Source organism: Mustelus asterias, chromosome 9, assembly GCF_964213995.1.
Source record: "Mustelus asterias chromosome 9, sMusAst1.hap1.1, whole genome shotgun sequence".
NCBI classification, from domain to species: domain Eukaryota; kingdom Metazoa; phylum Chordata; class Chondrichthyes; order Carcharhiniformes; family Triakidae; genus Mustelus; species Mustelus asterias.
Window position 1 is genome coordinate 51,490,540 of NC_135809.1, and position 16,512 is coordinate 51,507,051.

The 16,512-nt window shown below is 41.6% G+C and overlaps 1 protein-coding gene across 4 annotated transcripts in view; it reads right to left on the reverse strand.

Moving 5' to 3' along the window:
- LOC144498684 (ataxin-7-like protein 1) overlaps positions 1 to 14,421 on the reverse strand; it is a 243,914-nt gene extending 229,493 nt beyond the window's left edge. For all 4 annotated transcript variants that reach the window (XM_078220169.1, XM_078220168.1, XM_078220166.1 and 1 more), the window contains exons 1-2: positions 14,247 to 14,421; positions 13,789 to 13,857 (exon numbers count right to left, since the gene is read on the reverse strand). In XM_078220169.1, coding sequence (XP_078076295.1) covers positions 13,789 to 13,857; positions 14,247 to 14,412 — 235 coding nt within the window. In that variant the 5' untranslated portion in view covers positions 14,413 to 14,421. The remainder of the gene's footprint in view (positions 1 to 13,788; positions 13,858 to 14,246) is intronic.
- Positions 14,422 to 16,512: the final 2,091 nt, after the last annotated feature.

Genomic DNA, 16,512 nt, shown 5'->3' on the forward strand with positions numbered 1-16,512 from the left:
TAATCCCTTTTTTCTTTCCCCATCCTGATAACTTGAATCTGTCTCTGATCAACAGATAGCGATGCAGAAAATCACAGCTGAGGAATTTGTTTCTTTGCATTCTGTGGTGAAGCACAATGGTAAATCAAAGAACTACATTATTGCCTCTTACTGTTCCTGAAAAAATACCCAATACTCGTTATAGGATTGTCACACTTTCACTCAGTATTAACTTTTCTATTATAAATTCTTGAATCCACATTTGTAATGGGCAGTGATGGTGCAAGTTCATCATTCTGACTCCACAAGCTAGTCCCAATTCTCAAAATGTTTTCTAATTGCGTTCAACTGCCATTGTTTTTGCACAATTATTAAACTTTCAGTGTTCTAAGAAAGGGTTAAGTCAAAATAAACAAAACATATTTTACAATGACATAACAAATGTTGTACTTTTAACCCTTCATGAAACATGAAGCCCTCAGCCTCTTCCAGAAGTCTGCACTTGAAATTGATACTTTTTTGCCCTGAGTTATGGCACTGTATGGTGAACTTGGTTTGTGTAGTGCATGCATAAAAGCATATGCTGCGTCACTAATTTCCCACACTAGTTCACAAATATTCAGCTAGCTATAAGGAACAATACTTTTTCTTCAGATTCTGGCAATTTCTGCTTAACATTACAGAAATCATTTGATGAAAAAATTGAGGACCAATTTATTTTAATTTGGTTTGAGAAAGGAGCAGAGGGAATGTGCATTTGTGTGTGCATGTGTGTGATAGTGAGGGGGAGTAAGAAAATATCTATTATGACACACCTATTTGTAACCTTTGCTTTCTATGATCTCTATAAAGGGACACACACTGAGTTCAGAAAAAGAGTGTGACACAGATGACGACAAAGAAATTGAGTCTTTCTTAATATTAATACTTCCAGTTTCATAAAAGAAAGGTCTAGGCTGATGGATTACTAAATTTCCATAAATTGTGTGGTTCCAATTTCTAACAATAATGAGGCAAAAAAATAGAGAGAAAGGCAGCCAGTTTCTTCCCTCAGTCTAATTTGATATAGAACAAAACAAATCTGCCCTTGGAGAATTGGAACGATAGCAGGTTAAACATCAAGTGACTGACAATGGGCAAAAGAGAAGGAAAAATAAATGGGTTCAGGGATTAAGGGGGGAAAGGATGAGATGGGATAAGACATGGGTCATATGAGGGTAAAGGAACAGGGAAAATAATGGACGTCAGCATGTCGGAGGGGAAGGGAATGAAGCAACTGATGACCACATTTTCCCTCTGACCTAAATGCATAGGTGACTCCTGTCCGCACTTACCATGACATACCAGCTACCACCTGGCAGTAGAGAAAAGAAAAAGAAAAATAGATTTGATAAAAGAATAGAAGGGGAAGGTAGGCAGACCTAGTGGAGAGACTGAAAATAGCAACAAGAATAAAACAGAAACAAGGAAATTTGGAGTACTTCTCCAACTTGCCTTGTGCAATGTCACAGGAAATTGACAAGAAATTTGTTAAACTGCACAGATTTCTGTCAACATTTTCTGTTATCACAAAACCAAAGTGCAACTACAAAGCTCCTTTAACAAAGAAAGCCATCCCAAAGTGATTAAATTCCCTTCTTCATATGTAAAATAAAGTAGCTATATGTAAGTTCAAAGATGTGCGGGTTAGGTTGATTGGCCTTGCTAAAATTGCCCCTTAGTTTCCTGAGATGCGTAGGTTAGAGGGATTAGTGGGTAAAATATGTAGGGATATGAGGGTAGGGCCTGGGTGGGATTGTGGTCGGTGCAGACTTGATGGGCCGAATGGCCTCTTTCTGTACTGTAGGGATTCTATGATTCTATTCTATGTAAGTTGTCATTCTTTAATACATTCCAGTGAAGGCACTGCAACTGCACAATTACCAGGAGCTCAGTGTGACAAGTTTACTTAGCCAGTTTCTACATCATCTTTAGTGGAAACAAAAGTGGAATAACAAAACCAGGGCAAACAGATGTAATTCTTCCCATGTGGAAGTCATATATCCTGTGAAAATGTTGACACTTATTTGATAGCCCCAAATTTTAAATGCCAAACATCTTTCACAATATGCACCTCCACTTCTATCATGAGACCTGCAGATCAAAACCTCCATATATACTTTTCCAGGTAGCTTATAGAGTGTAAGAACTAGACATGCAGAGAATTAACAGCAATTCTAATTCTTTAATTTTTGATTAATCATTGAATTACCATGCTATTATTTTTATGCTGCTTAATTCAAATGTTTGTATAATTAAAATGGGCTATTTCTGAATACTTAACATTCAGAAAATGCATTCCAATTGGATACTAGTACAGAAATCGCCCTCTGGTTTAAAATGTTATAAAAGGCACATAAATAACGAACACCGATTATTAACTCAAACTGAAATACAAAACACTTCAGTCTTTGAGTAAGATGCTCTGTTGGAGAGTCAGTGCAGATTCAATGGGCCAAATGACTTCCTTCTGCACTGTAGGGATTCTATGGTTCTATGAATTCTATGTCATTGTACTAGTAATTCAGAGGACCAAGCTAATGCATGAGGGATAAAAACAGAGGTAAATAAAAATTCTGCTTTTATTTCCGATTTCCAGCATCCGCAGTATTTTGCTTTTATTTTAATGCACAGGGGACATGGATGGATTCAAATCCCAGTACGGCAGCTGGTGGAATTTAAATTCAATTAATGTATCTAGAAGATAAAATTAGTCTCAGTAATGGTGTCTATCACAACTATCATTTTTTGTTATACAAACCCATCTGGTTCATCAATCTGGTTCTTTAGGGAAGGGAACATAAGAACTAGGAGCAGGAGTAGGCCATTGTGCCACTCAATAAGATCATGGCTGATCTTTTCGTAGACTCAGCTCCACTTACCTGCCCGCTCACCATAACCCTTAATTCCTTTACTGTTCAAAAATCTATCTATCTTTGCCTTAAAAACATTCAACTGCTTCACTGGGCAGGAAATTCCACAGATTCACAACCCTTTGGGTGAAGAAGTTTCTCCTCAACTCAGTCCCAAACCTGCTCCCCCTTATTTTGAGGCTATGCCCCCTAATTCTAGTTTCACCTGCCAGTGGAAACAACCTGCCTGCTTCTATCTTATCTTTTCCCTTCATAATTTTATGTTTTTCTATAAGATCCCCCCTCATTCTTCTAACTTCCAATGAGTCCACGGTCTACTTAGTCTCTCCTCATAAGTCAACCCTCTCAACTCTGAAATCAACCTAGTGAATCTCCTCTGCACCCCCTCCAGTGCCAGTATGTCCTTTTTCAAGTAAAGGAGACCAAAACTGTACACAGTACCCCAGGTGTGGCCTCACCAGCACCTTATACAGCTGCAACATAACCTCCCTGTTTTTAAACTCCATCCCTCTAGCAATGAAGGACAAAATTCCATTTGCCTTCTTAATTACCTGCTGCACCTGCCAGTCAATGTTTTGTGATTCATGCACAAGGACATCCAGGTCCCTCTGCACAGCAGCATGCTGCAATTTTTTACAATTTAAATAATAGTCCATTTTGCTGTTTTTCCTACCAAAATGGATGACCTCACATTTACCAACATTGTACTCCATCTGCCAGACCCTTGCCCACCCACTTAAACTATGTATACCTGCTGTCCTTACCCAGTCTGGCCTGTATGTGACTCCAAATCCACAGCAATGTGGCAGCTTCAACAGCAATCAGGGGTGGGCTTGCCAACAACCGCAAAATCCCATGAAAGAATAAAGAAACAAAAAAATGTACATACAGAGCTGCACAGACATACTCTTTCCAAGCAGCAGAGTGTACCATCATCTTTACCACACTTTCAGAAGAAGTGCAATATTACATGAGGGGTGACACCGTATTACTTAAACTATAGTCTTAAGTACAGTACTTGAATATAAGCATCTTAAAGCTCTATCTTGTAATTTTCATTAATTCACAAGTACTCAATAGATATCAGAAAATAGAAAAGTCTTTAAGATTGTAAATAATATTACAACATTGTAAAACCTTTTGTTGAATTAACCAATCCCATTCAGCTAAAAAAGCAAAAAGAATGAAAATATTAATTTATCCTGGCTTGAATACAAGATTGTAGGCACAGGGGTATAGATCAGACCAAGTAACACTTCCCATCAACCTACTAATCAGCATTCCTGGTGAATTTAAAACTCTCTGATGTTGGACCAACCAAAATACAAATAGAATCAGCTCATTCGTAAATTGAACATCGTTGCCGAGCATAAGAAGTAAGGTTTGACATTCTACAAAAAGCAGGTCTTGGCCATGAGCTATACATGGGATTAAAAACTCACAGAACACAGGCAAGGTAAGAAATGAAACATAACCAAGTCAAAAACAACCAAGAGTGAGCAAGTACAGAGAGAGCCCAGGGAATGACCAGTGCGGAGAGAGCTCGGAGAGTAAGTTGGGTGCAACACCTACTTATTGCACATTGCAGACACTCTATAATTACTCACTCTCCAGTTGGATTATAAATTCCCATAGTCATAAAGCTTCAAATAGGAGAGGCAGATTAGCAGATAGCTACTCTACACATAATCTGTAAAGTAAGTGGAGCGCCATTATTTTTATCGTAGAACTTGAAATGAGTTCCTATAAATTGAATAAAGTGCTCATTGACACTTGTTCTCCTTTACCAATTGGCGATTATTTTAAACTGTACTTGAGGGTCAACCTTAAAAGGATCATCTGATTTTCATGATTTTATTGTATAAAATGGACCCGCAAATATCTCAATAATCAATTAAACTGTACAAGCTTGAAAGGGGCCATGATGGCTGCCAGTATCATTATCAGATATTAAATTGTACTTTGAGGAGTGACAGTAAGCAAATGCCAGCAAGTAATCATTTCACATATTGTACTGATTAATTCTGTCAACACTTTATACCTTTTTACAGGTTAAATAAATCACTACTTGACTGTGTAGTTAATCACATGTCGTAAAACTAATTAAACCGCATCTGTGATTTCCTGAACAATGAGATATGCTCAGTGGGATATTTAGTGGCCAGGGAGCAATGCTCATGATTTACATGACCTTAGGTCACCACAGACACGAGCATCATTTTTACTATCAACAATCCACATGTGTTGTTCAAATATCTGGTTCAGGAATAATGAAATGGAGAACAACGTTGCCAATTTGTCACGTCAGCAAGTGCATCAATTACACTTTCTTCAATTCGTGAGTCATTCAATAATACTTAGATGCATGAGATTGCATCATGGAACCTGCGAATGAGAAAGTGAGTTAATGAATGGCAGCTGCATGCGAGTGCAGTTCAGTCTTTGATTCACAGACATTTGAGAGGCTGACAATCCAATGCAGTACTGTACTCTGAGGTAAAAGATCCCACAGTGCTATTTCAAAAGAAAGCAGGGGAGTTCTCCTTGGTGCGCTGACAAATATTCATTCCTCAACCAACATCATTAAAACTGATTATCTAGTCATTTACAGGAAATCAACAAGTGGTTTGCTGAATGTATTAAAGGGGCTCTCTCAGTGGCTCAAAGAATCATCAGTAAGTCTTACTCTACCCCAAATTAACTGACTCTAGCCAAAAAGAGGCAACAATGGTTAAGAAAGGGAAAACTCTGCTCCTGACTACTATGCACTGGAAGTGCATATTCAGCATTCTGCTGGATTGTGATGCCATGATCCTGGTCAGCACTCACCGCCAGGTTCATGAATCCTGCTGTCATTCATTTCTAGATTGACTGTTGAATAATGGCTACCTGAATGAGGTAGCCAAACTATGCCCTAACAGTCAGAGGCTTTCACAAGCAAGGGGAAAGAATTCAGCCAAGAAAAATACATGAAAATTTGACCAAAGGTTCAGAACACAGGTGTATTCCATCATATAACAGCTCAGCCTGTGAGGAGCTGAAAAGGAATTATTCAGAGGATTCCTGAGCTACAGATGATTGGGGAATGGTATGAGGGGGATTTGGTACATGCAGGTAAGTGCGAGCACATGGATCTGTCTGCATCGACGACATAACATTTAAAAAAACCTTCCAATAGCTCATCCGTATGTGGGCTGACTTTTTTAAACATGTAAATAATGTGAAATAAATTGCTCTAAATATCATATTGATGTACATAAGAAAAGACCAGCATCAGAATATTAAATCCACATTTACATAATCTTAACTTTGTTGTATTTTGGATTAAGTACAGAACTCAAACATTGCAACCCAAATTGAATGAAAATTGCTGGAGGACAAATATTTAACTTTATCTCGTGTCAACTATGACTCACAACAAACCAGATACAATTCATTTTTCACTGACCTACATCTATCCCCCACCTTTGTGTAACATGTGGCAAATGTTGTATTTATTTATTTTACCTGAGTAAGTCACAATCACAGGACATAGCTAAAAAGAGAACATCCGAAAGAGAGCTGAAAGCTGTTTTCAGCAGTTGAACAGAACACGTGAACTAATGCTTAACTTGCCTGCAAATTAAACTCACAGATCAAGGCTGAATCACTGGCTTGGAATTTGTCAAAAACTTTATTATATTGGCTATACTATGCTGCGCTTCAGCACACTGTATTTAACCTTTTATGAACATGCAGAAGTATGTATGCTGAATGGACACATTCTAGATACATCAACTGAAGCATCAAACTAGTCATTCACACAACATAGAAATAACATAATTAAATTAACAATGTTTAAGATGATTGCAAGAAACAAAAGTTCAAGTATGTATTACACTTTGCCAGAGGTTTGAAGATGATTTGTCAGATGAAGGGGAACTAAGCTGACTCCAATTTTCAAACTATCTTGATTCCCAGGACAGTGGTGGTATTGGTGATGCAAAATAGGGAGATGAATTGTACTGGCCCCCATGTGGTTCCAATACTTCCATGTTCCTATATTGTGAATAAAGCAATTCTTCCCTCAGTGCACATTCAATTAACTCCTTCACTGCTGTGCCTCATCATCAAACTGTACTATTGCTGGCATTTTAACACTTTGGGCGGGATTTAGTGGCCTCGCTCGGGCAAGACTGGAGATTTCCGTTGTCAGACCCTCACCCGCTCCGATTCTGAGGTGGTAGAGTTCCGGTGTATATTTTTATTTCATGCAATTTTAAAAATGTATAAAATCTTATTGTAACCTTATGTCAAAGTACAAGTTTCTCTTTAGTATTTATGCCACAGTTTTTAATCTTGCAATCATCAGGACAAACACAAGAATACCAAATTCAAAGGAAGCAGCAATTAATACAGCTTGGGAAAAGGGTGCTGATTGGTTAGCCAGTCAGCTTTGATTGGCTGAGGCATTGCCGTGGAGAATGAACCAGGGAGCTTTTGTCTCCCATGCTTCTGTTTAACGAAGAAAAGGCGTAATGACTGGACATATTCCTTCTGCTTGCAGAGGACTTCGCCCTGCATATAAATATATGTAGTTTCTAGCAAGCGCGAGTGAGTTACATTGTGAACCTGAACTGAGGTAATGCATTTTGGAAGGTCTAATACAGATAGGAAATATACAGTAAATGGCAGAACCCTGAGGAGTATTGATAGGCAAAGGGATCTGGGTGTACAGGTACACAGGTCACTGAAAGTGGCAAAGCAGGTGGAGAAGGTAGTCAAGAAGGCATACGGCATGCTTGCCTTCATCGGCTGGGGTATTAAGTTTAAAAATTGGCAAGTCATGTTGCAGCTTTATAGAACCTTAGTGAGGCCGCACTTGGAATATAGTGTTCAATTCTGGTCGCCACACTACCAGAAGGATGTGGAGGCTTTGGAGAGGGTGCAGAAAAGATTTACCAGGATGTTGCTTGGTATGGAGGGCATGAGGTATGAGGAGAGGTTGGAGAAGCTTGGTTTGTTCTCACTGGAGTGATGGAGGTTGAGGGGAGACCTGATAGAAGTCTACAAGATTATGAGAGGCATGGACAGAGTGGATAGTCAGAAGCTTTTTCCCAAGGTGGAAGAGTCAATTACTAGGGGGCATAGGTTTAAGGTGCGAGGGGCAAGTTTTAAAAGAGATGTATGAGGCAGATTCTTTACACAGAGTGGTGGGTGCCTGGAACTCATTGCCGGGGGAAGTAGTGGAAGTGGATACGGTAGTGACTTTTAAGGGGCGTCTTGACAAATACATGAATGAGATGGGAATAGAGGGATATGGTCCCGGAAGCGTAGGGGGTTTTAGTTAAGTCAGGCAGCATGGTCGGTGCAGGCTTGGAGGGCCAAAGGGCCTGTTCCTGTGCTGTAATTTTCTTTGTTCTTTGATAAATCTTCAATTGGTTGTCAGTGTTATATAGAACGTACAGCTCAAAAACAGGCCATTCAGTCATGCCAATGTTTACGTTCCCTATAAGCCATCTCCCACTCTCTTTTGTCTAACCCTATTAAAATAACCTTTTATTCATTTTCCCCTCATGTTTATCCAGTTTCCTCCTAAAAACCTGTACTCAACAGCTCCTTATGGTATTGACTTGCACAATCTTACCACTTTCTGAGTAAGGAAGTTTCTCCTGTATTCCTAATTGGATTTATTTTTCACCCCTACATTTATTACCTCTAGTGTTGATCTTCCCACATATAAAAACAACTTCTCTATTAAACCATTTCATAACTTCTCATTATCAAAGACCTCCTCCACCAATCATCCAACTTCACCCACTCTTCTTCTAATGATTCCACCCGACATTCTTCAGATCAAGTACTTTCAATGCATAAAAGCCAACAACCTCCATGTCTCTCAGTGCAGTAGTTAAATCAGTACATCTTGTTCTCCTTCATATCCAATGATAGATCTATATCTAGGCTTTCTCTATCTTTCGTGTCTGTAATTTTCTCTCTCTTCTATTAATACAACCATAGACCTATGAATTGTTCCTCAGAAGTTCCAAACACAAACTTCGAATGTTCTTCCCCTTCTCTGTGTCCTTGCTACAATATATCAGGCCAGGTTCTGTGGTCAACAGTAAATGAATGAAGGGCATTTGCTATACATTGTGCTAAAGCTCTGAGGGCTTTTGAAAAGCAGCAGTGAGTAGAATGGAACAAGATATCCTGAACCTGTCTGAATAGGGCAAGTAAGAGTGTGTCTCCTCAAATTCTCAGATTAAAGAATCCTCACAGAGATATGCAGAATTTAAACAAGGAAGTTGGAAATTACCTTCAATTGCACTTCACCACTGACTAGAAACTTAACTGGACCAGCATATAAATATTGTAGCTACAAGAGTGGGTCAGAGGCTGGGAATCCTGTAATGAGTAATTCACCTGTTGGCTCCCCAAAGCTTGTCCATCACCTGCAAGTCAGGAGTGCGATGGAATACTCTCCACTTGCCTGGATGAGTGCAGCTTCAAAAACACTCAAGAAGCTTAACACCATCTAGGGCAAAGGAACCCACTTAGTTATGTGGTGGACGAGCTACCAATTACATCCTCTATCACTGACACACCTTGGGAGGAATTTTCCACTCCAGGGCTAAGTCTCGTGGTGGGGGCAGTAATGGGGAGAATCTCCCACCACAGAGGCCACTGAGAATTCGCACCATATCGCCCAATGCTGGCCAAATAAAATATGCAGTCATGGATTTTCTGCCTTCATATCCGGCCAAGTATTTAAAAGGTGATGGGACATCAACTGACGCATCATTGAAGCCAGAAGATCCATCTCCTGGAAAATCCTGAATATAGAAGATCCACATCTTCAGTGCTCCACTTACCCACTATCGCACGTGGCATTCCAGGGTCCAGTCGCTGGAGGCCTCCATCCCAATCTCTCTGAGCTGCCCAGAGCTTTTTGCAGGCACGTCCAACATTTGCACATCACATTGGTCCAGACATATTCTGGACCGGAAATCCATTTGATGTTTGGGCAGGCTCGGGAGGGGAGGGAAGAGGGGTGGGGGGTCTCCATTTGGGCCTTCATCTGCATTACAATAACAGGAGACAAAACGGTTTCACGCGGCCTCTGGTGGTAATGGTGATCCACCACGATGTGCGGGAATGCACGTCTTCCCACCATTAATGTATAGCAGCGGTAAACTGATTTTTCAATGCTTGCTGCATTTCCCCACCACCACCATTAAATCTGCCACTGGGTGGTCTGGAAAATTCTGCCCCATAAATGTAGTGTGTACCATCTGCAAACCATAATACAGTTTCTTCGACAGCACCTTCTAAACCCAGACCTCCAACACCTCAAAGGACAAGGGGAGTAAGTAAATGAAACAACCACCACCTATAAGTTCCTCTCCAAATCACACACACAATCCCGACTTAGAAATATGTAGCTGATCTTTCAACGTCACTGGTTCAAAATCCCGGAATCCCCTACCTACCAGCACTGTGGATGTATCTACACCACAGACTGCAGGAACTCAAGAAAACTGCTCAGATCAATTAGGAATGGGCAATAAATGCTAATATTGCCATCAACACCTATACCCCATGAATGAATATAAGAGACTCTATTTTGAGACATTATTTATTCAAACTATTAAGGTTTACAGCAGAGAAGGAGGCCATTCAGCACATTGCATCTGTATAGGCTTATTCAAGAACAATCCAAAACTAATACCACTTGCTCAACCTCTTTCTTGCAGGTTGCTCTATTTCAAATCTTTATCCAATTTTCCCTTAAAACATGCAATGGTCTTCCACCAGATCCTGTGCAGTGTTGCAGCAAAGCATTCTTTGCTGCAACACTCCGTAAAATAGTGTTCCCGTAAAATGTTCCCAGTAAATTGTGAGGCCCAAACTAAAGGTGTCATGCATTGAAAAATCTGGCTCCATGCAATAATACTCTATTTGTGATGATTTTAAATTAATGACTGTCAGTCACTGACTTTCCAACCAGAAGCAAGTCTTACCCAAGTCACTCCATCTAAAACGGTTCATAATTTTCAAAATCGCTATTAAATCTCCTGAGTCGCCTCTGCTCCACTGAAAGTAGCCCCATCTTTATAGCTGCCCGTGTTTAACGAATGTGCTCTATGGCTTGTCCTGTCTATAATTAGTCAAAACTGAACATACTAGTTCAAAATGCTCTAATCAATATATTGTATGAATTAATCCTTACTTCTTTACTCTTGCACATCATATCCTCATTTATAAAATAGCTTTATCTTTACCCGGGGAATTACATGCATGAACTGCTGGATCTTTGTGTACATCCACATTTGCATATCTTTCCTTTAATTGTATACTCACAATTCTTGTTTTTTCTACCAAAAGTATTACCTCACATTTATCCACAATAAATTGCATGCTCCATCTGTCTCTCTCCCTGCCAATCTATGTCTTTCTAAGTTCTCCTCATTGCATGTTAAAACTCCTGCTGTGTATCATCGAGAATTTCAAGATTGTATTCATTCTATTCAAATCCAAAGCAACTGTTCATACCTAGATCAAAAGTGGACTGATGCCTGGGTACACCACTTCCAGACCTTCTTCGGTTTCAGCCATGCCCATTTACCCTACTACATTATTTCTTGGCCATCAACCAACTTCCTACCATACACTAGATTTCTTCTTATACCATATGCCTTTTTCTAACAAGCCTCTTGCAAGACACCTCATGGTGAGCCCTCTGAAAGTGATTTTTCTTTTTAACAGATGGCACTTATTTCCAGATTGCTTATCTTCCCCTCTTGATAAAGAAACCTTAGTAAATACTTTCTCTGTCCATAATGTCAACAATTTGTTAGGGGTGAAAAGTTTGCCAATGTGTTCATAAACACATACACACAAAAGGCCCCTTTGTAAACTTCCCAAAGCTTGTTTGATTTTCTAGCTATACAACTAATTTAAAAGGTCTTTTTTTTAAAAAATCAGATTGTGAGCTTGAAGCTTTAAAAGAAACACCCAGCCCAACTCCAGTTTATTGCATAGAATGACATTCCCCAGTGTACAGTATGCAGAACTCGAGCAGGTACATCTTTTCATCAAAAGAACTCTCACCACAAAATCATAAAGGCATCAAAAACAGGAAAAACTGATCTGTTAGTTGAAGGAATTTGATATAACGTACAAATAGAATTTATTAAAGACCTCCAAGTAAATGTAATTTTGGCTGTAGAGGGGGAAAATAGCTACAAAATATAGAAGAACTCCCAAATTTGCAAATTCACTGTGTTTAACTTCCTACTATTTATTAGACAATGGTCAAATATGAGAAGGTATGGTATTATACAGCTCCAGGTGAAAGCTGACATGTGCAAATTGCTTGCTCAGATTTGTCATTTTTAAAATACTGTGATATACAAGTGTGAATATTAACTATACTGCTCAAAAGGAAAAAATGCCTTGGATGAGAAAACCAAATAAATTACTTTCCATCTTTTCACTATTAGGTATTTGAATTACATTGTGGTTCAATGCAGAAGTAAAGGCATTTTACTGGTGATAAAGAATTAAGATATTTTAACTCATCTGACAAAATGAAAGGGACTATGGTGTGAGTGCCACAATTACGAGAGTATACTGGTGACGGATGTCACCAAAAGACTCCAAATGGGGTCTGGACAGAGTAGATACGCAAAAAGTGTCCCCATTGATGGAAGGATTGAGAACCAGAGAGCACAGATTTATGTTAGATGGCAAAAAAAAAGGCGACATGGGGAAAAAAAACAAAGTTAAGATCTGGAATGCACTGCCTGAGGGACTGTGGTGGAGACAGGCTCAATTAAGTTATTTAAAGAGAGAATTGGATTATAATCTGAAAAGGAAGAATGTGCAGGGCTGCAGGTAGAAGGTGAGGGAATGGCATTAGGTGAATTCCTTCCTCAGAGAGCCAGCATATACATGACAGGATGAATGGCCTCCTTCTGTGCTGTAACTGTTCTACGTATGATTCTAACTTGATTGACTGAACAAAGTACTCAGGGTTTTAAATTAGCATTAGTAAAACCCATTTGACACTTCATTCGTATATACCAAGAAATGCTAAATGACACAATATTTAATAATAACATGACTATCACTGACACATCTTCATTACCTTACTTTAAAAAAATTATAGCTTGAATGGAAAATTTCAGCATGACAACCTGAAAATCACATTCCTGTGTAGTAGACACAATATCTGCTGAATTTGAGCCTTTTTCTGAGAAGCCAACATGCACTGTTTTTCTTTGGAAAGAGTTTGTTCTAACTAATCTTGGGACTCAGCATGCTAGGTGTCAATGCCCCTTTTAATTTGTTCAGACAATTCATATCAACAGAACTGAAAATTACAACAAATCTCTATATCAATATATTTCTGCTATAAGCAATTAAGTGGAATTTTGTCAGAAGTTTAAGATTTTAAAGCCATTTTACACAATCGTTATACTGAAATGTCATATTCAAAACTTCAGAATATCAAAATCCCCACGTGTAAATAAGACTGCGATGGCAGCATCATTAAAAATGCATGGATATCAACAGAAAGACAATACAGTTCACATCTAAGTAGCTACCAGGATTGACTGAGATCCTGAAGCTGCAGATAAAATCAGGTGAAAATCAGACTTAACTTCCAATCACAAATTATATGTTCTGTACAATGGAAAGCATTTAATGCCTTTGCAGCTCTGTGCCCTGTGAGCAATATTGACACACACAACAAATGTAAACATTGTGCAATCAGTGTCAGAAGTCTGTCATTCATTCATTGCAATAACTGTCAAAGATTGGCGGATGGTGAGCATATGGAAACTATATTTCACTTTGCATTTGCAGGATAGTGTTGTGCTGTTGCCTTGAGCATCACTGCCACCCTTACCTTCTTTATTAAGCCTCATCACCTCTCTATTCTTCCCACCCTCTTTTCCAGTGTCTTCTGATTCTGTATCTGCACATGGGTAAATGGAAAAAGGGAAATAAATGAAATGAAGCCAACATGGTAGTGATGTTCAATTAGTGGCACATCATTAGGTGAAGAAGCAATTTGATTGCCAGTGTTTATCTGTCTACCTGGGCCACATGGGGGGGTAGGACACTTCTTTCACCCACACAAACAGTGGCTGAGCCTCCTGAAGAGAGGCTGCAGCCAGAGACCGGCCAGGCCCGGCTGCCCAGCCCGCTCCCGGGCTCTGTCCCCGGCTCCCGGGCTCTGTCGGGCCGGGCCAGGCCAGGCCGGGCCGGGGGGAGCCGGGACCACCCGCAGCCCCTGTCACACACACCGCCCGCCCGCCACCCGGCCCCAGGCCAGGCCCACCCGCGGGAATGCAGGCCGCTTACTGTCCGCACACTGCACTCTGGCAGCGTCGATCCAGCTGGACCAGGGCTTGCCCAGGAAGGCCTCGGGACTCGGCACTTTCCGCTCCAGGGTCGCCATTGCTCTGCCTTCTTGTTCCTCCGCTCCCCTTCGCCAGAGCCTGACGTCAACTTCGGCTCCTTCCGCCATCTTCAACCGAGTGGGAGGGAGGGAAGGAGAGAGAGAGAGAGGAGAGGGAGTGAGAGAGGAGCAGAGGGAAAGATAGAGGGAGAGTGTGATATAGAGAGGGAGATTGTGAGGGAGAGATAGGGAGAGTGTGATAGAGAGAGGGAGAGGAGGAGAGGGAGAGAGTGAGTGTGATAGAGGGGTAAGATGGAGGAGAGAGAGAGAGGAGAGGAGGGAAAGATAGAGGAAGATTGTGATATAGGGACTGAAGAGAAGAGAGAGAGAGAATGTGAGGGAGAGACAGGGAGGGTGTGATAGAGAGAGGGAGAGGAGGAGGAGAGAGAGTGTGTGATAGAGAGAGGGGTGAGATGGAAGATAGGGAGGGGGAGGGAGAGATAGAGGGAGAAGGGAGGGTGTCAGAGAAGGAAGAAGACAAGATAGAGGAGGAGCGGGGTAGAGATAGAGGAGCGTGATAGAGGGAAAGATAGAGATAGGGGAGAGATATAGTGAGGTAGAGGAAGGGAGTGATAGAAGGGGAGTGATGGAGGCAGTGTGATAGAGGCAGGAGATAGAAGGGGAGAGAGGAGAGGAAGACATAGTGATAGAGAAGGGGAGATAGTGACAGAGAGATAGAGGGGGAGAGATAGTGACAGAGAGAAAGAGGTAGAGGGGGAGAGACAGTGACAGAGAGAAAGAGGTAGAGGGGGAGAGACAGTGACAGAGAGAAAGAGGTAGAGGGGGAGAGACAGTGACAGAGAGAAAGAGATAGAGGGGGAGAGACAGTGACAGAGAGCAAGAGATAGAAGGAGAGAGACAGTGACAGAGAGCAAGAGATAGAGGGGGAGAGACAGTGACAGAGAGAAAGAGATAGAGGGGGAGAGACAGCGACAGAGAGAAAGAGATAGAGGGGGAGAGACAGTGACAGAGAGAAAGAGAGAGGGGGGGAGAGACAGTGACAGAGAGAAAGGGATAGAGGGGGAAAGACAGTGACAGAGAGAAAGAGATAGAGGGGGAAAGACAGTGACAGAGAGAGAGGGGGAGAGACAGCGACAGAGAAAGATAAAAGGGGAGAGACAGCGACAGAGAGAGAGAGAGAGGGGGCGAGACAGTGACAGAGAGAAAGAGATAGAGGGGGAGAGACAGTGACAGAGAGAGAGGGGGAGAGACAGCGACAGAGAGAGAGAGATAGAGGGGGCGAGACAGTGACAGAGAGAAAGAGATAGAGGGGGAGAGACAGTGACAGAGAGAAAGAGAGAGAGGGGGAGAGACAGCGACAGAGAGAGAGAGATAGAGGGGGCGAGACAGTGACAGAGAGAAAGAGATAGAGGGGGAGAGACAGTGACAGAGAGAAAGAGAGAGAGGGGGAGAGACAGTGACAGAGAGAAGAGAGAGAGGGGGAGAGACAGTGACAGAGAGAAAGAGAGAGAGGGGGAGAGACAGTGACAGAGAGAAAGAGAGAGAGGGGGAGAGACAGTGACAGAGAGAAAGAGAGAGAGGGGGAGAGACAGTGACAGAGAGAAAGAGAGAGATGGGGAGAGACAGTGACAGAGAGAAAGAGATAGAGGGGGAGGGACAGTGACAGAGAGAGGAGAGATAGGGGAGAAAAAGGGAAGAGAGAGGAGATTTAGAGGGGAGAGGAGAGATAGTGGATAGATGGAGGGGAGAGAAGTTAGAGTGGGAGTGAGGAGAGATAAAGGAAAGATGGGAGAGAGGTGAGCACAGGGAGCTATGGGGAAAGAGGAGGGGTAAGGAGACAGAGGAATGGAATGAAGGAGGGAGGGAGGGAGGGATGGAATAGGGGAGGTAGTGAATGCGGAAGTGAGAGAGAGGAAGAGAATGCATGAAATGAGGGTGGCAGGGAATGAGGGAGGGCAAGATAGAGGGAGGGCAAGATAGAGGGAGGGCAAGATAGAGGGAGGAAGTTTACGCGCAGGAAAGGAGGTGGAGAGAGACGGGAAGAGAAAGGAAGAGAGTGAGAGGGAGAAAGAGAGAGAGAATAGCATGCAAAGGAGAGATAAAGGATGAAAGTGACTGGGAAAGAGAGGGAGGAAGAAAGGATGAGAGGGAGGGAGAAAGTGGGAGAGAGGAAGTGAGGGAGTGGGTGGTGGAGAGCAACAGAGGGAG